At 38.4% G+C, this 24,983-nt stretch overlaps 1 protein-coding gene across 2 annotated transcripts in view; it reads left to right on the forward strand.

The window, feature by feature from the left end:
* The window catches only part of LOC120541399 (cytosolic carboxypeptidase 4), a 917,845-nt gene that overhangs the window by 118,257 nt on the left and 774,605 nt on the right, over positions 1-24,983 (forward strand). For both annotated transcript variants that reach the window (XM_039772988.1, XM_039772990.1), the window contains exon 2: positions 10,802-10,869. In XM_039772988.1, coding sequence (XP_039628922.1) covers positions 10,802-10,869 — 68 coding nt within the window. The remainder of the gene's footprint in view (positions 1-10,801; positions 10,870-24,983) is intronic.

Genomic DNA, 24,983 nt, shown 5'->3' on the forward strand with positions numbered 1-24,983 from the left:
TCTAAAACTCTTCATCAAGTGCTTAAAGTCAATGTGCAGGAACATCATCTAATAGAAATGAATTCCACAGAGTGTAATCACAGTGCACAACACTTATGATAACTGACGCTCCTTCACAATGCAGGTAATGTGCCTCATTTTGGGACTAAAGTTTCAGTAAGTAAAAATTATTAAAACCATTTTTTTTTTCAATTCCGGTTATTTTTGGGTACACCCTCATACATAATTAAAAAAGTCAAATGGAGTTGTAGGCAATGGCAGTGCAAGCCCATTACCATCAATTATGTGACAAACCAATTGACTCAGTTATACCAATCTTAACAGTTTCTAGAACTCTCTACAATTTGCTATCACAAAGTTAAATTAGTTTTACAATTGCAAGTCATAAGCAGTCAGAGTGGGCTTTTGTGTGTTTGTGCGTGTAAGAGCTGATAGCCAATAAGCACTCAACAGAAAGTATAAAGCATACATTTTCCATAAACATTAAAGAACAATGGGGGATGCAAGGAAAGAAGAAAAGCAAGTGTTTTAGACTATGCAAAAAACCAAACCAATGCAATCTACTGTAGGTTTTATGATATATCCTCTATATTGACAGTAGTGGCTAGCTGCTTGTTTGTATTTGTCCATTGCTTTTTTTTCTATTACAGTGTGTTCCATGTTGATTGGCTGTCAAAATTACACAGCCTCATGGTGTTTTTACAGTGCAATACAAGATTAATGAAACATCATGAGGTAATTGAGGAAGAAATCATGTAATTTGAGAGCCACAGAAGTAACACGATTTAGCAACTGCAGACATTAAAGTTGAAATGCACTCCATGGAAGGATTTTAGGTCCTGTACGGTAACAGCAGCGTTATTTGCACACTTTTTTTCTGGCTGATTTATTAACCTAAAAGACGTTTTGTAAGACTCTTCTGTTGCAGTTTCTTTCTATATTTTGAATCAAATTAATCTTAGGTTGGCTGTGTTTCTGCCTGTTCAATAAAGACCAACAAATTGGCTTGGCAGTATCCTTCTGTCATAATCCCACAAACGGGCTTATCTGGAATATTACTTGTAGTTTTCTTTAAATAGTCTTTTGATTTATCTCAGAACGGGAAGGAAGTAAAGCCTGTTGGTGTATCATAGCTGGGACCCATTTTGCCTTGCCTCTTGTGGATAGGAGTCACATTTGCAACTTCATTACTTAATTCTCCCATCTGAAACGAATAGAAAAATATGCTTAGTAATGATATATGAATAACATCTGGGGTTATACTAGACTTCAACACATATTTCCAAAGTCCCTGCGGTGAGCTAGCGTCCTGCGTGGGGTTTGTTTCCTTCCTTGCACCCCGTGTTGGCTGGGATTGGCTCCAGCAGACCCCCATGACCCTATGGTTAGGATATAGCGGGTTGGATAATGGATGGATGGATGGATGGATATTTCCAAAGCACCTCTAACTCTTCTGTTTTAGAACTTTTAAACTCCGAGTTTCTTTTTACTTCATCCTATTTATTTTGTCTTTTACAGTGGTGTGAAAAACTATTTGCCCCCTTCCTGATTTCTTATTCTTTTGCATGTTTGTCACACAAAATGTTTCTGATCATCAAACACATTTAACCATTAGTCAAATATAACACAAGTAAACACAAAATGCAGTTTTTAAATGATGGTTTTATTATTTAGGGAGAAAAAATAATCCAAACCTACATGGCCCTGTGTGAAAAGTAATTGCCCCTTGTTAAAAATAACCTAACTGTGGTGTATCACACCTGAGTTCAATTTCCGTAGCCACCCTCAGGCCTGATTACTGCCACACCTGTTTCAATCAAGAAATCACTTCAATAGGAGCTGCCTGACACAGAGAAGTAGACCAAAAGCACCTCAAAAGCTAGACATCATGCCAAGATCCAAAGAAATTCAGGAACAAATGAGAACAGAAGTAATTGAGATCTATCAGTCTGGTAAAGGTTATAAAGCCATTTCTAAAGCTTTAGGACTCCAGCGAACCACAGTGAGAGCCATTATCCACAAATGGCAAAAACATGGAACAGTGGTGAACCTTCCTAGCAGTGGCCGGCCGACCAAAATTACCCCAAGAGCGCAGAGACGACTCACCCGAGAGGTCATAAAAGACCCCAGGACAACGTCTAAAGAACTGCAGGCCTCACTTGCCTCAATTAAGGTCAGTGTTTACGACTCCACCATAAGAAAGAGACTGGGCAAAAACGGCCTGCATGGCAGATTTCCAAGACGCAAACCACTGTTAAGCAAAAAGAACATTAGGGCTCGTCTCAATTTTGCTAATAAACACCTCAATGATTGCCAAGACTTTTGGAAAAATACCTTGTGGACTGATGAGACAAAAGTTGAACTTTTTGGAAGGCAAATGTCCCGTTACATCTGGCGTAAAAGGAACACAGCATTTCAGAAAAAGAACATCATACCAACATTAAAATATGGTGGTGGTAGTGTGATGTCCTGGGGTTGTTTTGCTGCTTCAGGACCTGGAAGGCTTGCTGTGATAGATGGAACCATGAATTCTACTGTCTACCAAAAAATCCTGAAGGAGAATGTCCGGCCATCTGTTCGTCAACTCAAGCTAAAGCGATCTTGGGTGCTGCAACAGGACAATGACCCAAAACACACCAGCAAATCCACCTCTGAATGGCTGAAGAAAAACAAAATGAAGACTTTGGAGTGGCCTAGTCAAAGTCCTGACCTGAATCCAATTGAGATGCTATGGCATGACCTTAAAAAGGCGGTTCATGCTAGAAAACCCTCAAATAAAGCTGAATTACAGCAATTCTGCAAAGATGAGTGGGCCAAAATTCCTCCAGAGCGCTGTAAAAGACTCATTGCAAGTTATCGCAAACGCTTGATTGCAGTTATTGCTGCTAAGGGTGGCCCAACCAGTTATTAGGTTCAGGGGGCAATTACTTTTTCACACAGGGCGGTTTGGATTTTTTTTCTCCCTAAATAATAAAAACCATCATTTAAAAACTGCATTTTGTGTTTACTTGTGTTATATTTGACTAATGGTTAAATGTGTTTGATGATCAGAAACATTTTGTGTGACAAACATGCAAAAGAATAAGAAATCAGGAAGGGGGCAAATAGTTTTTCACACCACTGTATATATATTCGTATGAAACATTTTTCAAACGTACTCTGTTTTAATCCAGGCTGTGATTCTGTAAGGCAGCAGCACTGATCACTGCACTACCATTCCACCGTAAGTAACTCCCATCTAAGAAGTCAGTATTACGGATGAGAAAGGTCAAAGATACAAAACTCTGAGAACGATGCTATTCTGTAGTGTGATATTTTTTCTTGTGCTTCTCATTACTGCTACAGTATTCATACCATAGCAAAACTGAATGGTGTGTCCTGCAAACTATTGACACAAGTATTATAAAATGTGAATTAATAAGTTTGCATGATTTTATTGTCTTCTTTATAATCAGAAAGTTAAACAAAGATAGTATGGTTTTTGGGGTTACCATGTTACGCTGATTTTTAGCTCTGAAGAGGAGACTGAGATTCACTTAGAGTGCAAATCTCCAGGAATTCACCGTGCAACTGAGAAGCAGAGATGAGTGCTAGTGCGTCTTACCCTGTTTCTAAACATGGATAACCTAGCAGGACAGTTGTGACCCACCCCCATCTGTATCCCCAGCCCCCCCAACACACACACACACACTTTTTGGAATTTTAGGCTCTGCCCATTGCCAATAAGGCCTGCCTGACATGCCAGACTGTCAACACTCAGCTGTCAAAGTCAGCCCCCGACAGTCTTCATAGCACTCTGAGAAAAGGACAGAAATAGGCAAGCTGGTTATTTCTGGCTCTGTTCGTCTTTTAAAGGTGCCTCTCTGCAGTATCTGACTACTTTATTATTCTTACAGTTGGCATTGTTTACATAGCTATATTTAATCTGTAAGTCACGGGTAACATTCCTTTCAATTGATAAATAGTACAAGGCATTGATTTGTTATTTGTATTTAACAATCATCTGCCACCAGAGTTACTTGACAGGAAATTGCATAAAACCTGATTATACTGGCAAAATAAAATATACAACCGCTGGAATACATTTAGCTAGTTACTTGCATAACTCCTTTTATGGTGAATCTAGCTGGATGAATACCTCCATGGAAGAAATTTAAATGAAATTCCAAGAACAGAAGGTCAACGCCATTGACATGAAAGCCTAGAGCTATTATCAATGGGGTTAGCAAGAGTCATAAAGGATTTGCTGGAATGCATAAACTCCTTCGAAAAGCATTTTGCATAACAGAATTTGAAAAATTGTTTCCATACCCAGACAAATGAGCTAACTAATAAAAACAGCAGTACTGCCTATCTGTGTAAAGCAGGCTGCTGAGCTTTTAGCCTGGCATCCCATTAGTACCCAGCCCTGTGAGAAGCATATCTAGAAAGGTGTTAGTTATGTCTTACACACATGATTGTGAAGCCCATTCATTTGTTCTCTTTCAAATGAACTGATTGATGTGGTATCTGCACTGCTGAGACAGACTCATCCGAGTGGCTCCCCTCTCAATCTTTTCTGTGCCCACGTCTGAGAGTGAATGTCGCGTCTGTGTACAGCACTACAGTACGTCTGTGTATGCTGGAGAAGGGTTAGCCATCTGCTTGTGTGCACAGCAAAAAGCAAAAATCTGAAGATACACACTTATCTTTCTATCCTGTAACCGATTGACATTTACTTAGCACAACGAGAGATATTTAGAACTGAACTTTTTATTGCATACTGTACTAATTTGTTATACACATATGCATTAACAAACTCATAATCAATTCAGGACCATGGACTGGCAGGAACTTTCCTGAAGGGTGTAACACAGGAACTAACACTGGAAGTGGCAGCAGTGCATTGCTGGGCACAGTGACGCTCTCACACATCTATTCATACAAGACCAATTCAGAGTTGCCATTAACCGAGCATATATTACTCTGAAGAAAACTGTAGTTCTCAATGAAAAAGAAGCAATGCAAATACAGAGAGAGTGCAGACTCCATATAGGCAGTAACAAAATCATTTCCCAGGATTGTTAGCCATTGTTCCTTGGTGCTGCACTACAAATATGCACACATTTTGAGCATTCTTTTTTTTTTATGAACAGTTACCATTTTTCCAACCAAGTGTAATTTCTGCTCACTGTGCTGTCAACTACTTGATCCATCATTCAGATTTACCTTCTTTAAATGCAGCAATACTTTTTGATATACTGTATTATGTGTTTTTCCAATTTTATATTTTATGGAATATTGCCAAACAGATACTTTTTTTTTTTTATTTGCTCATATTACTCATTGCCTTTTTAATATGTACAAATAATTAATATTTCAATTAATGGTCTACCTGAAATACTTTTTATGTTTTTGACACGAGAGCCACATAATTCTCCTACTGTCACATGCTGGTCTTTTACATCCTTTTTCCCACCCGCTGACCCAAAGGCTTCTTAAAAACAATATTGTGCTTATGCCTGACCCCTGCTGATCATTCTTTTACATTTTATGGTGGGTTATATGAATGGAACTATGGAATGTTCTAAGGCCGCATTGTAAAGAAATTTTTAGTGCGCTCCTTAAGTTAATTGCCATGGGGCCTTGGCAGCTGTGAACGGAAGGCAGTAACTGTCATTAACCAGACATCACTTGGCTAAGGCCTAACTCACTACATCCTATAATAAGAGATTAAAATCCTTGAGTTCATGTTATGCTCTCTAGAGCTTCAAGGTTACACAGCAGAACTCTTTAAGAAGTAAACTATATTCAGTAGACTTAAATCTCACTGGGCTGTCTGAACATGAATCGGTGTTATGTGAAGAAAAACACAGAAGCTCCTTAGAAAGTAATTCCAGTTTGTTTTTTTCATATAAAATACTCTAATATCTGTGCATAAGTTTACGTATAATACTGCTTATATAAAAGTTTACTTGTGAATTTCCCCTTGGGATTAATAAAGTATCTATCTATCTATCTATCTATCTATCTATCTATCTATCTATCTATCTATCTATCTATCTATCTATCTATCTATCTATCTATCTATCTATCTATCTATCTATCATATAGTGCCTTCTATCTATCTATCTATCTATCTATCTACTTCCTCCAAGATTTAAGTGCTCAGAAACGTGTAGCTTTAGAATTTAAATTTGTAGCAGTTTTGAAATTTCTTTGCTGAATTCCAGATTATTTTATCTATGGTCCAGTTCATTTTCTGACCCAGTTCCTGGTCGTCAGGAGCCCCAGCCAGCTATGGCAGCATTATGTGCAAGGTAGCAGCTAACGCAGGGTGAAATGGCAGCTCACCGGGAGGAACAATCTCGCAAATGTTTTTTGTTTTCAGGATATTTAACTATTCTAACTTTTTCAAATACACTTAAAGGTGATTAAAATGAAATTTTCTAAGTAGGATCAACATTTAAATATCCTTGCAAGAAAAGTTAGAAATGTGTAAATGCAGTTAGAAAGCCACGCAACTTTTGATGCTTCTGATGTATGACTACCTTTGATTGCATATGGGAGGAATATGTGTTTGAAAAGTTTCCTGGAGCCAGTTTTTCAAAAGTGTTCTGTAAACATTTTTAAATATTAATCGGAAGTACCAGGCAAAGCACTTTCATACTGTATGTATATCATTTGAATTACAATTAAGCAAAGATCAATAGGCAGCTCCAGGGACCCAGGTTTGGTTCAGAGCCGGGTTGCTCTCCATGTGGAGTTTACATGATCCCCCCTGCTACTCTGGTACTCCTCCGACATGCCCCCCACCCCATAATAAGTAGGCTAAGTAAACTGTCAACTCTAAACTACCTGGTTTGTAAGAATGCCCTGAATTAGACTGGCATCTTTTGAGGTGAGATTCCTGCCTTGTTCCCAAGATTGTCAGTATAAATGTCATCCTCCCACGATCCTGAAGTGGACACAGGAAATCTGGAGAATAAATGATTAAACATTTCAGCATTAGTTTTCTGAGGACAAAACGTTGTGCAGCTGTGAATTACAAAGTTCATCAGGTATTCTTGACGAGCCATATGATTCTTTGTATTGAGTGTCTTGAGGGGCAGCTTCACCTTGTGACTGTTGTCATTTGAGCTAGTTTACTCATGGGGCAACGAATCCTATGAAACCTTTGGTGACAGTATCACTAAGGTCTCTTTCATTATTATGTATTTATATAGCAGTGCAAATGCCTGGTAAGTACTCTGTAGGCACTGGCGTAGCTGGGGACGGGCGAGGGGGGCAGTCTGTCTTGGGTGGCATTATTGGCCACAAGGCTCACTACAATTCATGTGTAAGCAGCAGGGTTTGGAAAAATATCACTCATGAATAAAAAAAGAACAATTCTCTGATTTTTATCCACAAATGCTTCAAAAATAATTTTCAGACGGTCCCTCTGTTGATGGTATCAGACATAGCAGTTGAAAATTAATAAGGCAATAACAAAAATAAACATTAACATTGTGCTGATAATAATTTCTAGGAAGATAAACAACTAATTTAAAATTAAAAATTTTGCTTCGTTATCAATCTAAATGCGTTCTTGCTCTGCACAGAAAACATTCCCACTTATTACTTGTACACTACACTGGTTCAAGTTTTTCACAGTGTAATTATATTAAACTAATAATTAGAACAGGACTTATCAGTGCTTCTATACTATACTCTTGTCTAGATGATGCTTATAAATAATTATATGTAAAAAATTATTGTTGTTTCTCTATATATGAATAAATCTATGCACAATTTATCATAATTGTTCTCTATACATCATTTTAATTTTCTATTTAAATAGGTTAACATTTTCTGATATGTTGGAGGGCAGTAAATTGAAGCACCGCCCCGCCCCGAGTGGCACGAACTCGAGCTACGCACTGTTTGTAGGTATATGAAAATGATATTTTGTGAGATTTACAGAAGCCAGAGAGTTACACGCAAACAGAATAGAACCTCTAAACCAACAAGTCACTTGTATAAAACCGCAAGTGGTAATAGCAACCAAGTTTTTTGTCAGAGTGTCAATATACTTAGTAAAGATTCTTCTTCCTGAATTAGCTAAATGAACTTCCGCAGCTGCACTATTGAAAGTATGCGGACAGGAAGCATTATGGTTTGGTTTGGTAACCTCACTTGCCAGGATGAGAAACGTCTTTAAAGGTCTGCTTCACAACATCTACTGTCCGAGGAGAGCTGAATTCATCATCTCTGATGACATCCATCCAGCTCACTTCTTCCTTCTGGAACGCACTACTGGAATCTCACCAGTCACTCCACCTGTTTCAGGAACCGTTTCTTCCTCCAGGCCATAAGGTCACTGAACTCCCAATGCAGGGCAGTAACTTGATCCTACCTGCCCTGCACTGTGTACTGCACCCACCTGCTGTATATGTGAAATTGTACTGTACGTTACTGTTTTCCCACTCTTACTTACTGTACTGTATTTATTTTTTAATGCTAATTTTTCTTCTGCTACTTTTATTTGTTTCCTGAATTCATTTATACATCACAGCAACACAAGTGTATTTGACCATAAAGATCTCTAATCTAATCTAATCATACAGGCCAATCCAAGAAATACTTAGGAATTCTATTAGGTTTCAACAACAACATTTATTTATTTAGCATGTTTTCATACAAATGATGCAGCTCAAAGTTCTTTACAAGACGACAAAAGAAAAAAATATAAAAAAATTTAAAAAATGTAAAAAAAAAATATAAAATACTAGCAGATTACCCAGTGGCTTCGCTTCCTGAGTGAAAGGGAAAAATTTGTGGCTGTCATGAGGCAACGACATTAATGCCGTCTGAACAACACATCCCACATGATTCAAATTTAACCCTCTTTGCTTGGCAGTACTCACACATGATGTCCATTTCTCCTATTGTAACTTTTGGATGTAGGCAATAATCTTTTTCAGTGTTATAATTGAATCCCTCCATATACAGACCCTGACGCCTGTGTGACGTGGTAGCCTGTGAATACTGCATCCGTCGAATTCGATTCTGTTCAGCACATTGTTCGGGTGTTTGTGAGGTCCTCAGTTGTGATTATCGTATACGTTGATCAGCGAGCCTGCGAGCCTTCTCCCTCGATCTGCTTCTGTCTCACTTTGTCTGTGTAACCTGACTGTTGCAGGCTGCTTCTGTCTCACTTTGTCTGTGTAACCTGACTCCTGTGGTCATACGTAAGCACATTGTTCGGGTGTTTGTGAGGCCGTCAATTGTGATTGTCGTATACGTTGATCAGCGAACCTGCGAGCCTTCTCTCTCAATCTGTTCTGTCTCACTTTCTCTGTGTAACCTGACTGTTGTAGCAAGCCTGTGAGCCTTCTCTCTCGATTTGCTTCTGTCTCACTTTGTCTGTGTAACCTGACTGTTGCAGGCTGCTTCTGTCTCACTTTGTCTGTGTAACCTGACTCCTGTGGTCATACGTAAGCATGTGGTTCGGGTGTTTGTGAGGCCGTCAATTGTGATTGTCGTATACGTTGATCAGTGAGCCTGCGAGCCTTCTCTCTCAATCTGTTCTGTCTCACTTTCTCTGTGTAACCTGACTGTACGTAATTTCCGTTTCAAACGCGAAAAGAATTATATATATATATATATATATTGTATATATATATATATATATATATATATATATATATATATATATATATATATACAAATAAAACTAGGCAATACTAATTGAAAAAGAATAAAGTAAAGTCCAATGGCCAGGGAGGACAGAAAAAAAACAAAAATAACCCCAGAGGGCTGGAGAAAAAAACAAAATCTGCAAGGGTTCCAAGGCCACGAGACCACTCAGCCCCCACTGGAAAAATAACATGGAAAATTGCTGGATTGACTTTTTGCTGTGGCATTACTCGCTCATCCTCTCAATCAAGGAATTTAGCAGTTAAATGTGCACTGAACAGCAGTCAGGAACTCATTCAGGTGGTTAAAGAAAAAGATGATTTTAAATGAGCCTCAAAGTACTTGCAGTTGTCACAAAGCCTAAAGTGAACATGTGAACAATGGCATGTCAAAGGACATGGAATGATGTATTTTAATTACTATACATGTTTGCAGTGTACGTATTCATGTAATTAATTACAATATTTATAACTAAGTAGTATTACACCTTTAATGTGATCTAGCATTTAGCATAGTATATTACACGGACAATTTGAGAAAATGCTATTCAGTCATTTTTATTCATTTCAAAGAGCATCAGGTTAAGGTTAACTGCAGACCCTCTGTGTGTGTGTGTGTGTGGGTGTGTGACAGAATGAGCAATGTTTACATACTGTAACTACATAACCATACATCTGAATGCCAGGGATGGAATTCTTATGAGGCCGAGAACACCCTGTCATAAAGAAGACATGTACAACAGGCACAGCCAACACAGACGCACTAAACAGGGCCAGTCGCACTTGCTCTCTCTCTCTCACTCTCTCTCTCTCCCTCTCTGTCTCTCTCTCTCTCTCCATCTTTCCAAAATGAAAATACAACATTCAGTACAGAAGCTCACAGCTCTTCTTAATCCCTCAGGCTGTCAGGCCCTTTATATAGGGAGCTCATCTCAGTGTCCTGGCACAAGTGGGCTGATGGATTTATCTTGAGAGATAGGGTTACAGACACTGAGTGCAGACCCCCCCCCCAGTATCCTAAAGCCGCTCCCTCCCCTTCTTTGCTTACTTTTTAAATTAAGCAGCAAGGGGACAGGCTAGCTGTGCTCTGGTTTTGGAACAGGAAAGGACCAACTAATTGCATTTTCTGTACTTCCTACTTACAGGAAAGGCACGGCTGAGCATGGCAGGATCAGCAGCTAGTGGACTGGAGGTGCTTCTCTCCACATTGCAGGTAGGAGGCAGTCTAGCTTCTTGCATGGTCTTATTGTAATATTTCCTAAAACACAGATGAGGAAGTGATTGTATCCTCTGGTTAGCTCCGTGTGCACACAGTGTGTTTCAGGCAAGGCAGGTCTTCTGACTTTAAAGCATTCACTTTGTCATAACATATTGGGCCTAGTACATGAAATGCCCAAGTAATCACTGCGATAGACGTTCAGATTTACTTTTGACTGGATGTTACCATACCAATTATTTTCACAAAACCAAAAAGATTTTAATATTCTATTTTCCTAAGTAACATAGTAAAATATATAATATAATACAATACAATATAATACTGTTTTGCCTTCCACATCCTTTACAAGCATGCATGTCAAATTAATTGGTAATGTTAATTTGGCTCCGTGTGATAGCTGTGTATGTGTCTGTGTGTGTACAATGAACTGATGCCCATCTAAGAATTATTCCAAAACAAACACATTTTCCTTCTAATATGTAATAAGCTCTATCAATGCTCTAACCTTTTCTTCACACAAGCTTTTGCCCTCTTTCTTTTCTTTAATGAATTTCTAAGTCCTGTTAATAAAAACAATAGCAGTAAAGCAGTCTCTGTAGTAATCACATTTTCTTGATGATATCTACCATTTCTCATCTGGCTTCAAGATATGATAGCAGCACTGGTATCACATTGCCTAGGCTGCTGGCAAATTTCATTGACCTTTTTTACATTAAATTTGCTCCATCCATCAGTCCCTTTTCAATAGCTCTTTACTCCATGGCAAGGTTTCAAGGATGAAGGAATTCACCGGTTCATCACGTAGTCACCTACAACCCCACACATCTGAGAATCAAATCTAACAGCCTGTCACTGTAGACTGAAGAAAAAATTTGAATCTGTGAAGGAAACCTAGGGAGAGCAGGCAAACTCTACAAAGAAGGTACTCCAAGTAGGAATGGAACTAAGGTAGCCATGCTCCTCTCAGTAGTAGTCATTTTCAGGAAGCATTTTTATTGAATTTGTTTGTCTCATAGACTTGATTACTGCCCTATAATAGGAAATGTGAGCTCAGAAAACACATGGTTGGATAGATACAAGTATAGATTTAATGGATTGTAATTTTTTTTTTAATTAGTGTCCCCTCATTTTACATTTTGAGGTTCACTTTACATCAGATAAATAAAGCTGGTTATAAAACCAACTGAACGCAGCAGCTGTCAAGACCCCACCGTTTTGCTGTTTGAGTGCCACGTGCTTGTGTCACCGGTGGTAGCAGGTTGCTGTCCAGTTGCTGTCACACAATTTAAGAAACTAGGTTCAATAAATTGATTAATGTACTGATTGGGGTAGAAGGTGGTGTGATCAGCATTAGGATGAGTTACTCACATAGGAGCTCAGCAAGGAATTGGCCCATGCTGCCCATTTTATTTCTATAAGTGTTGCATATGTCTCAAGCGTTTCTCACACTGATCTCTTTGAAGAGTAAAAACTAATGTTTCATAAATCTCGTGTTCTCTGATTCGCAAATCTCTATCGGTTCAATGTTTTTTCTTCAGCTGTGTGAAGAATACCTGGCATGGTAGTTACTGTTTCATGACATTATAAAGCAGGATAAGTGACTTGATTATTGTCTCACACACACAAATTGCGCCTGTTGGTGCCAAGTACACTTAAGACCTTAAGGCTTTACTTTGTAAGTAAACATTATAATGACATGCATAATTATTCTGAAATACAAGTGAGGCATCTCTAGAAGATAGACCATGCTTAGCTGGATAGGAAATTTTAGTTATTGCACTATTAAATACTAAATTATGCAACATAATCAGGATCACATAGCAATTTATTAGCTAGGATAGAAACAGCATCCTTGTGCTTTAAAGCCCAATGCCATAACCAAGAGCCTGCCAGTAGACATAGTGTGCATCTCAGTATTTAAAATATTTATTAGCTTGATCAATTGTCTCAGTCGGCTTTGCCAGTTGTTCATAGCCAAATAGCATTAGTGTGCATCCAAACATCATAATGATGACTCCATTGATTCAACCATACAAGAGATAAGGTTGCATCTTATTTTATTTCATGTACACCTGTCTTCTTTCCCATTCTTATTTAATACATTGCAATTTTATACCATTTAAACTGATTTGTTACATTTGCTCTGTCTAATAGTGTAACAGGTCTCTGTGACTTTAAATCTTCCAACCTTTAAAGGATTAGCTGTTGCACATTTTTTAGTATCATATTTTTCTACTTAATCTGTACTCTGACTCATTAATATATATATCACAAAACGAAGGAGCTCTAATGTAACTTGCACATTTCTTCATGAGCTGACTAGTTTTAAAAATCACTTGCATATAAATCTTAATGAGCCATGAATACATTTTAGATAAATAGAATGTTTAATGATTGCTCATCGTTGTGTCATGGGAGACATGACATGATGGGAATGAGCCACTTCATCATTTTTCATTTAATCATTTTCATTATATACTGTGTTCTTGTTCTGTGTTTCCTGGCTTGCTGATTTCTCAGAGATTCCCCAATGAAATCAGTAAAATAACAATTTATTATATAGCCTTTATTCCAGTTTTTATTTTCTTCCCATATTCCTGATTCTATATTCTTGAAAGAAAAATAAAAACACAGTTAGAAGTTGAATTAAATTGTTGTTCTCATATGATAATAAAAATGATCAAGATTGCCACTAAATTTGTTAATATTTACAATCATTATTGCTACTGGTTGTTTTCTTTTATTGTGAGCTCATTCTCCAGTACAAACTTAACAAACACATAAACCACCAAAATAGACACGGAAACACAGCCTATGTTTTTGATGGAGTCATATAACAAGACAAATAAATGCTGGAATTTTAAGACTCTTAAACAGCCCTCTAGGAATCAAGCTTGTTTTGCACAAACTAAGATACCATAAGGCAGGGGGCCTAATAAAGTTTTTGTAAATATTTCTAGCTTAACTTTTCATTACATTCATAATGGCTAACACGGTACAACACCTTAGTACTATAAACATTTCTAGGTATTATAGATAGATAGATAGATAGATAGATAGATAGATATGAAAAGCACTATATGATAGATAGATAGATAGATAGATAGATAGATAGATAGATAGATAGATAGATAGATAGATAGATAGATAGATTAAACATTTTGCCTTACCCTGTAATCTAGGGGTGGAGCCGAATCCGAATACTGTATTCGGATAAGCACAAATAATGTTTTTTTACGAATATTTATTTTATACTATTTTTTTGCCATTTATTTGTATTCATAAAAAAGATATACGGTAGAATAGCATAGGGTGCAAGACAGAAAGAAAACCCTGTAGAGGGTGCCATCTATCTATCTATCTATCTATCTATCTATCTATCTATCTATCTATCTATCTATCTATCTTATAGTACCTTTCACATCTATCTATCTATCTATCTATCTATCTATCTATCTATCTATCTATCTATCTATCTATCTATCTATCTATCTATCTATCATATAGTGCCTTTCACATCTATCTATCTATCTATCTATCTATCTATCTATCTATCTATCTATCTATCTATCTATCTGTCACCCTTTGTGACCCTGTTCAGGAGTACGAGGGTTGGAAAATCACAAATAGATAGACAAGGCACTATATGATAGATAGATAGATAGATAGATAGATATGAAAGGCACTATATGATAGATAGATAGATGTGAAAGGCACTATATGATAGATAGATAGAGAGAGCACCATATTATTGATAGAGAGTGTGGCAGGCGGCCGGGGTCCATGCACACCCCTGCACTGTATCTTCAGGGGGAACAGCCCTGGACGGTGGAACACCTCCCCCTGGACGCTAGATGGCCGACCCCCTGGGTTGGAGAGGTGCCTCAGGTTCCCGCGGGGCTCCATGGGAATTGGAGTTGGGTGCAGCCCTGTTGGGTCCTGCAGGCACTGCCAGGGTGTGCTGCAGCTGGGACTCCGGAGCCCCAATGGGTAATGTATTCACTACACCTGGAAGTGCAGCCAGAACATGGCAATTAAGCACCTGGAGCACTTCCAGGTGAACTATAAAACGGGCCAGCAGCCACCACTCCGGGAGCCAGACTATGGAGGAGGAGGAGGAGATTGCCAGTGAGGAGTGGTGGAGGAAGAGAAAGAGTACCAGACTGTGTGTGTTGGTGTTTTGGACTGTGTATTTCCTGTGGGACACGGGGAAGACATGCACTCACAGATGAAGAGAAAAATAAATATAACTTTTATTTTACACATGCCTCAGTGTGAATCTGTGTCAGGTTGCGTGCCTTATTCACAATAGATAGATAGATAGATAGATAGATATTTTAGTATAGTCTGCAGGATCACAACATTAGATAGATAGATAGATAGATAGATAGATAGATAGATAGATAGATAGATAGATAGATAGATAGATAGATAGATAGATATGAAAGGCACTCTATGATAGATAGATAGATAGATAGATAGATAGATAGATAGATAGATAGATAGATATGAAAGGCACTCTATGATAGATAGATAGATAGATAGATAGATAGATAGATAGATAGATAGATAGATAGATAGATAGATATGAAAGGCACTCTATGATAGATAGATAGATAGATAGATAGATAGATAGATAGATAGATAGATAGATAGATGGTATGGTAGGGAAAGAAAGCATTTCCATTCTTCCATTCTTCAACATTCTTCAATGGCCTAACCCTAATTGGAGAAACATGACCTTCCTTTCTAAACAGGAACCATTTCCATCTCATTATCTGTGTCCTCTTGATCTCAGCAGCTTCTGCAGAGGACCAAGGTATCATGTTACATACCTGCTAATGTTATTGGCAGTGTTGTGCATGAACTAGTTCAAAAGAGCGCATTCATTGAACACACTAATTTTTCTAAAAGCAGTGAACTTAATGTAACATATTTTCAAGTGAAGAACTTGAATGTGAGCTAGTTCAGTTTTATGTGACATTCTGGATCTGGTTTAGGTTCAGATTAAATGTTTTACTTTACCCTGTAATTTAGGGGTGAAGCCAAATCTAAATACAGTATTCGGATAAGCACAAATAGTGGATTTTTATGAATATTTATTTTATACAATTTTTTTGCCATTTATTTGTATTCAGAAAAAATAACGTAAAATCAAATAGGGCCTGTCTGTGTCTGCCTGCTTGTGCTTAAGCTGCACCCCAACTGACACGAACACGCGGTGAAACTCCGCTTTTGATTTTAGGAAAACGTTATACTTCGCAAGGCCAATTTATATTTTTCCCTATTGGACATGCAATATGTGAAGCAAATTTTGACCGGCAGCGTGATTTGACCGGCAGTATAATAGGTTAGTTCACCTACACGCTGGTCCCACAGTTACCATTTGTGTCACACAGTTGGAAATAGAGTGGTAATTTATATGTATACTTGCATCTATTAAATTTCTTTTTTGACCGGGAGGATATAAGCAAATATAGTTATACGTGTTTCTTGCTGGGTATAACTCAAAAAAGTGTATTTAAATAAAAAAGTCTTCATAATTATTGTATTTTATTCAAGAACACTATAATAGCCTAATATAAGGCATGCAAAATTGAAAAAAGTAAACTCATGGGTCATTTATTCTCACTCCTTAAAAAATACAAAATGAACTGAACATGAACTAGTTCAAAATTGAAATGGTGAACTATGAACGTGAATTTATTAATTTTAATCTATGTGAACTGAACTTTGAACTAGTTCTTATGAGGTGTGAACTTGCACAACGCTGGTTATTGGGAAATATCCTTGGGTGTTCCCTCAAGGAGTCGCACATTCCTCCCCCTCTGTCTGTCTCTCTATTTCTTATTTTAATTCAGAGGCACCAAGTTGAAGGACATAGTCTAATACCCCCCTCCCTTAGCTCTGATGTTCTTTGGCAGAGTCTATGCTTCAGGCAATCCCTTGCCAACCAGGCAACCCTTTGTAATTGATAGTCAGATTAAAGAAGCTGGACTTATATTCACTACTAGCTAAGGGCTCTGAAATGCCACTGTGGTGTATTTTTCCAATTAACAACCACATTCTGCATTTCAGGCTTATTATGTAAATTAAAACACATAATTACATTAATGCAGGGTATGATCTCAGCAAGTAATGGGCCCATTATAGGGACTTAGGCTCATCATGTCTTGTTTTTAATTAAGAGAACAAAACGCGGACTTTAGCACTAGTTCAGTCAGAGATGCAATCAATACAGTAATACAGACACTGCGTTCCAAAAAATCCCATCAAACTGAACATTCGTCGCCCTTCTACTACCTATTTCAGAGAGCTGTATGACAAAAGAATGCAGTCTGTAGTGGTTCCTTATAAATATTAAGACAGCAGAACCAGTTTAGCATAGACCCAATAGGATTGTTTTAGAGTGATAAAAAAATACCTTCAACTGTTTCTCCCAGAAAGATTTGAATTTGGTCCAGTCCAACAATAATAAGATATTGAGTTACGAGAGGTGGGTTAGGATCCTTCTAGTTAAGCAAATTGAGTTTTTTTCATCACAATTGATTTTTCATTATACAGTATAATGTTATCCCATCTGGTGTGGATGGTAATTAGTGTTGACTGGAGCATGGAGCTCAGCATACAAAGAGGACTTTGAACAAGATTTCCTTTCCATGGCTAACCAAGCAGGTGTGGTTTTGTTGACTTTCAAAATGTTAGTTATACGTATGTTTGCAGCCTAGTAATAGAATTGAATGTTATGTAGTGTCATGTTTATCACTTCTACATAAAGAAAAATGAAATAATAAGAAAACAAAGCTGAATTTTAATCATATGCTAACCCAATGTTTTCAGATAAATAGAGTTCAAACAAAAAACATGCCAACTTCGGTCACTTATCCATCTATCCTATTTCTGAAGAAGGCTATTGGGTCATGTACAGTATATTTCTATCCTGATTAATGCAGATCAGGGTTGTGGCAGCGCTGGAACTGATCCTGGCATGCATAAGGCCCAATCCCTAAACAGAATGCCAGTCGATAATTGGGCAAACATGCAGACATAGAGAGAACATGCAAACTCCACCCAGAATGCAAACCCTGGTCTCCTTACTGCACTACCACTGCACCACCATGTCACCCCCCTGGGCAATTAGGTCCTAGTGCCTATCCGGTCAACATTTTTAACAAGGCGAGAATGATTCCAGCATGCAGCACTCGTCCACTGCACAACATAGTCACAGTTCATTCTTCATTAAATGTGGAAGAGCAGCGAAATGAAGGGAACTTTTATTTATACACGACCAAAGTAAAATCACTAATAAAGTAAGATATGCAACTGTGGGGTGTTTCATAAAACCCAGAATAACCAAAAAAAATGAACATGGACAGGGAGAAAGTGAAAGTGCCACTAAGATGGAGAACAGTAATAACTTAAGGGCTAGAAGACTATGAAGTAGTGGCACCTACCACTCTGCCACAACTCTATTAATTGTGTAATTTTAGTAAAATTACTTCAAAGATAGGCAGTTTAATAGTAATAAAAAAATGTTTCTTTATATACTGCTCAAAAAATTAAAGGAACACTTTTTAATCAAAGTATAGCATCAAGTCAATGAAACTTCTGGGCTACTGATCTGGTCAGTTAAGTAGCAGAGGGGGTTGCTAATCAGCTTCAGCTGCTTTGGTGTTCATGAAATTAACAACAGGTGCACTAGAGGGGCAACGATGAGACGACCCCCAAAACAGGAATGAAGGGTTTAACAGGTGGAGGCCACTGACATTTTTCCCTGCTCATCTGTTTTGTCACTCATTTTGCATTTGGCTACGCTCAGTGTCACTACTGGTAGCATGAGGCGTTATCTGGACCCTACAGAGCTGGCACAGGTAGTCCAACTTCTCCAGGATGGCAGGCACATCAATACATGCTATTGCCAGAAGGTTTGCTGTGTCTCCCAGCACAGTCTCAAGGGCATGGAAGAGATTCAAGGAGACAGGCAGTTACTCTAGGAGAGCTGGACAGGGCCCCTCGTAGAAGGTCCTTAACCCATCAGCAGGACTGACCGGTATCTGCTCCTTTGGCCAAGAAGGAACAGGATGAGCACTGCCAGAGCCTACAAAATGACTTCCAGCAGGCCATTGGTATGAATGTCTCTGACCAAACAATCAGAAACAGACTTCATGAGGGTGGTCTGAGGGCCTGACATCCTCTAGTAGGTCCTGTGTTCACTGCCTGGTACTGTGGAGCTTGATTACCATAGAATACCAGAATTGGCAGGTCCATCACTGGCGCCCTGTGCTTTCACAGATGAGAGCATCGAGATGAAATCCTTGGACCCATTGTCAGACCCTGTGCTGGTGCAGTGGGTCCTGGGTTCCTCCTGGTGCATGACAATGCCCGGTCTCATGTGGGGAGAGTATGCAGGCAGTTCCTGGAGGATGAAGGAATTGATACCATGGACTGGCCCTCACTCTCGCCTGACATAAATCCAATAGCACACCTCTGGGTGTGACATTATGTTTCGGTCCATCGGACGCTGCCAGGTTGCACCTCAGACTGTCCAAGAGCTCAGTGATGAACTGGTCCTGATCTGGGAGGAGATCCCCCAGGACGCCATCCATTGTCTCATTAGGAGCATGCCACCCAGCCCCCCACCGCCCGACGTTGTCAGGCATGCATACAAGAACCTGGGGGGCCATACAAACTACTGGGTATGATTTGGAGTTGCTGCAAGGAAATTTCGGCAAAATGCACAAGCCTGCCTGCCACATCATTTTTTCACTTTGATTTTCGGGGTGTCTTTGAATTCAGCCCTCTGTAAGTTGATAATTTTCATTTTCCTCAAACGATGTGGCATCCTATCATTCCTAACACATTACCATATCAGTCCACATCAGTAGAGATAGCCAGCAGAATTTTTTTTTCCCATTAAGATCTGATGTGTTTTCAAAGCGTTCCTTTAATATTTTTGAGCAGTTTATTTAGTATTCATGGGCATCCATAGTAGTGAGGCTCATTCTTCTCAGTTTAAACTGCCACACTTTCACGTGTGTTTTCGTCAGACTTTCTCTTGGCTCATAATACACATCTTCAGCTTGTCTTTACCCACCTTTCATTCAAAGGTCCTCCCTCCAGCTGGTGTCCCACAGGAACCTAACTTCATTTTCCCCATTTGATCTGTGCTTTAGCATTTGCAGCCTCTGTATCCACAGGAATGTAACACCAGTGGATAATGAGAATTGACTGTATATGCAGTTGTCTAAGTTCTTCTTTAGCAATTTGACAACAAAGTGGGTATTCTCTTCTAAGGAGAATATCATTGTTTGACCATTTCAGTTTCATAGTGTATCATGGGCCCAAGGAATGAGATATATGAGCCCTTTAAAATTTTACTAGAGAAACAGGAATGGATTCTTGAGAGGTATGTCCTTATTTCCCCATGAATGCAACAATATACATTTTTTTGTATATTGAGGATACATTACATTATTATCTTGAAGTGTGTTTAGTTAATATTTATTTTGTTTCTTTTGAATATTGTGAGACACAAATATCAGAATTTCAAAAAACTGATGGTAGGGACTCCCTCACAATCCACCACAGTGTGCTCTTCTTTCTATCTCAAGCATGAACAGATTCCCTGTTGAAGTTCCACTTTAGAACCTGAAGTTTTGTTTTTTCCATTGGCCATCCTGAGTTTCCTGCTTCTTGATTCATCATCATCAATGCGGACACTATCAATTAATTCATACCAAAATTATGCATCATCAGCTCTTGCGTCGCTATGTCCAGATCAATCAATAAACAGTATAATACAGGTCCTTCACTTTGACCTGAAGTAATTTTACAGACAACAAAAATTGTGTCCACTGTATGGACACATTTTATATTACTCTGTTTTACCTGATTTCTAATTCTACCCTAACATTGTCTCAGCAACTTTAATTTCCTTTACAACAATCTTAATCAGTTAATAGGAGCCACAGATCAGACTTTTCTTTGTACACTGATAACATATACTTTTTCCTTCTTTCACTCAAGATGGATTTTTGCTGGTCTGTGACCCATTCAACTCCATGACCTTCAGTTGCCTTTAATATTATATACTTGTAGCGGTCAGAAGCCGCTAAGATTCACACCGTCGAGAAAGACGGCGATTTATTTATTTTATATGAGGATTACCAGGGACAACCCCAGCCTTGGCACGACACACACTACAGAGACAAAGAAAACGCACTGGGACTTAAACGATAAAAAAGTATAATGAAATTAAATTAACTAAATGAAAACAATAATACCACCCCTGATCCCTTCGGCGATATTACAATTAACAGATAAACACGACAAACACGCAGTAAAGTCCATGTATGAAATGATCAGCAGTGAAGTTATGTCCAGTGATTTGAATGAAGAGAGGGAAATGGAAAAACACAGTCCTACCGGTAGTTGCTGAAGTAAGTTGACAGATGAATGGTTCAGGAGCGCTCCTTCTTCCGTGAAAGCCAATAAATCCAGACAACGTCCTCAGTAACAGTAAACAGGTAGACAAATGATTCCAGACCCCAACAAACAACACAATCCAGGACACGAAGATGTAAAGCAGGAAAACGACAGGCAGTTCCACAGATAAATACAAGAACAAAACGACCAAAACAAAACTTTTTTTCTCTTCGTCCCCTGCCCTCCTTTTGAACCCCTCTGGCCACCTTTGCCCCCAACAGCCCTGCCAGGACTGCTGGGAGATGCAATTCTAACCAATGGTAGCACTGCTACATACTAGCTGGTCCAAGCCAAGTCAAGTTGGGGAGCATGCACTGGTACAGAGCGTTGCCGCACCCACTACACGACGAAACAACTCAGGATCCCTGTTGGCAACCCCCCAGGCAGACACGCGTGCTGGAAATGACCCTCTATCTGGCGCTGCCAGGTGTCATGTGGGCGACCCCTTGGTCTGGTCCAGTCATTCGGGTCCACAACAATGAGGATCTTACGAGCCGGATCACCCTCGAGGAAATCTGCCACATGGCCGTAGTGCCGCAACTGATCCCTCACAATGTAGGCAATGTGCCTCATTCGGGACTCCATCAGCAACCGCTCATTCGACACAAAGCCAAACCAATGGTACCCAAGGATTTTCCAGAGAAACACAGTACCAAAGGAGTGCAGTCTTTGTCTCAGGTTACTGGATAGCGTCCAGCACATTACATTTAAAACTCTTCATTTAGTACTTAAAATCAATGTGCGGGAACATCATCTAATGGAAATGAATTCCACAGAGTGTAACCACAGTGCACAGTGCTTGTGATATCTCTCAGGACACGCTCAGTCAAGGGCATCATTCTCAATGGTGTCATTGCCAGTCTTTGGATGCTTGTACTGTACTAATAAAACACATCATGTTTTTCATTCCATCAAGTGGCAACTGCATCCAACACAATGACCTAATAAAGAATTTTTAGATGACAGGAAGTTAAAAAGGAACCCACTGACTATCACAAAGAAGGAATTAGCTAATAGTTTGACCACGGGGTTCTCAAAGTTGTGTCATGGGAGGCAGCAGGCTCTTCCATCATTTTGCTGCAGTAACAAAGGGAAAATCAAATGTTTAATGGAATTGAATGAGATTAGTACTCCCTCTAATATTCATTTTTTGCTATATTGCTTTCTATTTAGCGTAAATTTCCTGCTATTAAATTATATTAGTTTGTTTGTTGCCTTATTATATGGCATGTGGTATTGGATCCACAATACCAGTGTTAATATGTCTGATCCAGCATCTATTGGAATGAAGAATGCCCTGCATTTTAAAACTTCAGGCTTTACACAAAATACAGTACATTCCAATGGATGGTGCACCACAAATGTTACTGCTGAATAGATAGATAGATAGATAGATAGATAGATAGATAGATAGATAGATAGATAGATAGATAGATAGATAGATAGATAGATAGATAGATAGATAGATAGATAGATAGATAGATAGATAGATAGATAGACACGAATATGCCCAATAGAGTGTAACTGACAGACTGACAGAGATATACTGTAAAAATGAAATATCTGACACCTTTCAAATGGACTTCTTGGTTTTAATGTTTTTTTTATTTCTTATTAACTTCTTATTGAGAGTGCACGTCATTCTAATTTTATATCACCAACTTCTTCACTTCACAAGCGTCGTCCACATATGATTACACTCACAATGCCCTTTTCAATAACGTAACTATATCCTTTCAACCTTTAGCCATCTGCTTTATGGGTTATCCTTTCTCACACTGCTGTTCACTTTGAAACTGCTTCTGCTTCATTTATACCTTATTGTTTAGCATTTTGCTTTGCTTGTTTGTAAATTGTGCTGAAGAACAACAGTAAAATTGGTAGAGAAAATGAGAGATTTCATGCAGAATCTCTTAGGGCAGATTATCTGAATAAAGTGAGCAATTTGGATATTAGATAGTATGTTAAGTCTGGGAATTTTGTTTAAGGTTGGACACAATGAAAACCTTATCCAGTGTGTAAAGATGCAAGTGTTAGAATTAAATCAATGATGAGCTGAAACATTAGCTCATTCTTTAGTTCATTTAAATAACATCATACAACATCTCCTCAAAAATTCACATCCTTATATCTCAAGTGCTGGAAACATTTCAAAAAAGATTTTACTCCCCAGACAAATGAGCATGAAGTGTAGTGACTGATGTCGCTGAATATTGTTCTTTTTCATCAAAACAGAAATAGAATCCTGGCTATATATCTAAGCATTCTGCTTCTAGCATTTATTATTCACTGGTTGAAGCACAAAAGATGGCAGGCGCCTGCTCATCAATCAGGTAGCGGATGCCTGGTATGAGAGTTTGATGTCTTTGGTTGATATGTATTGTAAATATTAAAATTATTTTCAGTGGCTGCCTGGAACAAAAATTAGGAACTTAGCCTGACATCACTTATCCCTTCTTCCAACTCCAAAGTGCTATTTCTTTGCCACTGTATATTTGTCATTATTGGTTGTAATTACAAATATGCCAATTTCTGTCTCGTGGTCATTTGCTATCTTACTTTACAACACACACACACACACAAAGCTTTCAAAAATGATTATTCTAATTTTCTCCTTACCTTCATGCTGATTTGCATTATTGTATTTGGCATGAAGGCACGAACATGTTTAGTTCAATGTAATTTTTCAATATTTATAGTTGTTTTTTTTATTTTAAATTATTATTTCTATTATTATATCTCTTACTTTTATACATGTTGCAGAATTTGTTGTTTTTGTGTATGCCGTTACCGTGACAACAAGTCCATTGTCTGTAAGCTCTAGTGGTCCTTGAACTGCAAAAAGAGATACTGAAAACACATGAATAGGCAGAGAGAGGTGAGTGTTTACTCAAAATATTGAGAGCACAAGTATAGCTGGAGACAGGCAGGAAACAACAACTACATAGTGGAATGGATGTTAGCTAAATAAGTGCCAATTCCTTACATACCAAATGACTTCCGCAATGATATCATGAAAGGCGGTCCTCAGTATTAAAGAAACTACAACAGTGCGTAATTATAGGTTGTCTAGAATATGTAAGTCCTTTTCATGAGATATCATTTCGGTTTGTGCTTGCTCACTTCCCTCATAATTTTTTGGGGTCTATCAAGCAACTGATTTATATTATATTAAACAATAATAGCATATTCATCAGGCAATGCATAAAGAAAAAATAATTTGTACTACCCAACCTCAGTGCTTTAGTTGAGCCAGAATTACCTTTCAACATAGTTCTGGCAAATACAACATGTGCCACCTTAATAACATTAGAACAATCTAGATAAGAACAGGCCATTCAGCCCAACAAAGGTTGCCAGGTTGTAACCACTTAATTCTTCCAAAATAACATTGAGTTTTGAAGGTCCCTATAGTCCTACTGTCCACCACACTATTCGGTAGTTATTCCACGTGTCTACATTCTCTGTGTAAAGCAAAAAGTCCTAATGTTTGTGTGAAATTTACCCTTAACGAGTACCCCATGTTCTTGATGTATTCATTTTAAAGTACCAGTCTTGATCCATTGGACTGATTTAATTCATATTTACACTTCAATCCTGTCTCCTTTAATCTTCTTTTGCTG

The sequence above is a fragment of the Polypterus senegalus genome, chromosome 12 (genome assembly GCF_016835505.1).
Source record: "Polypterus senegalus isolate Bchr_013 chromosome 12, ASM1683550v1, whole genome shotgun sequence".
Taxonomy (NCBI): Eukaryota; Metazoa; Chordata; class Cladistia; order Polypteriformes; family Polypteridae; genus Polypterus; species Polypterus senegalus.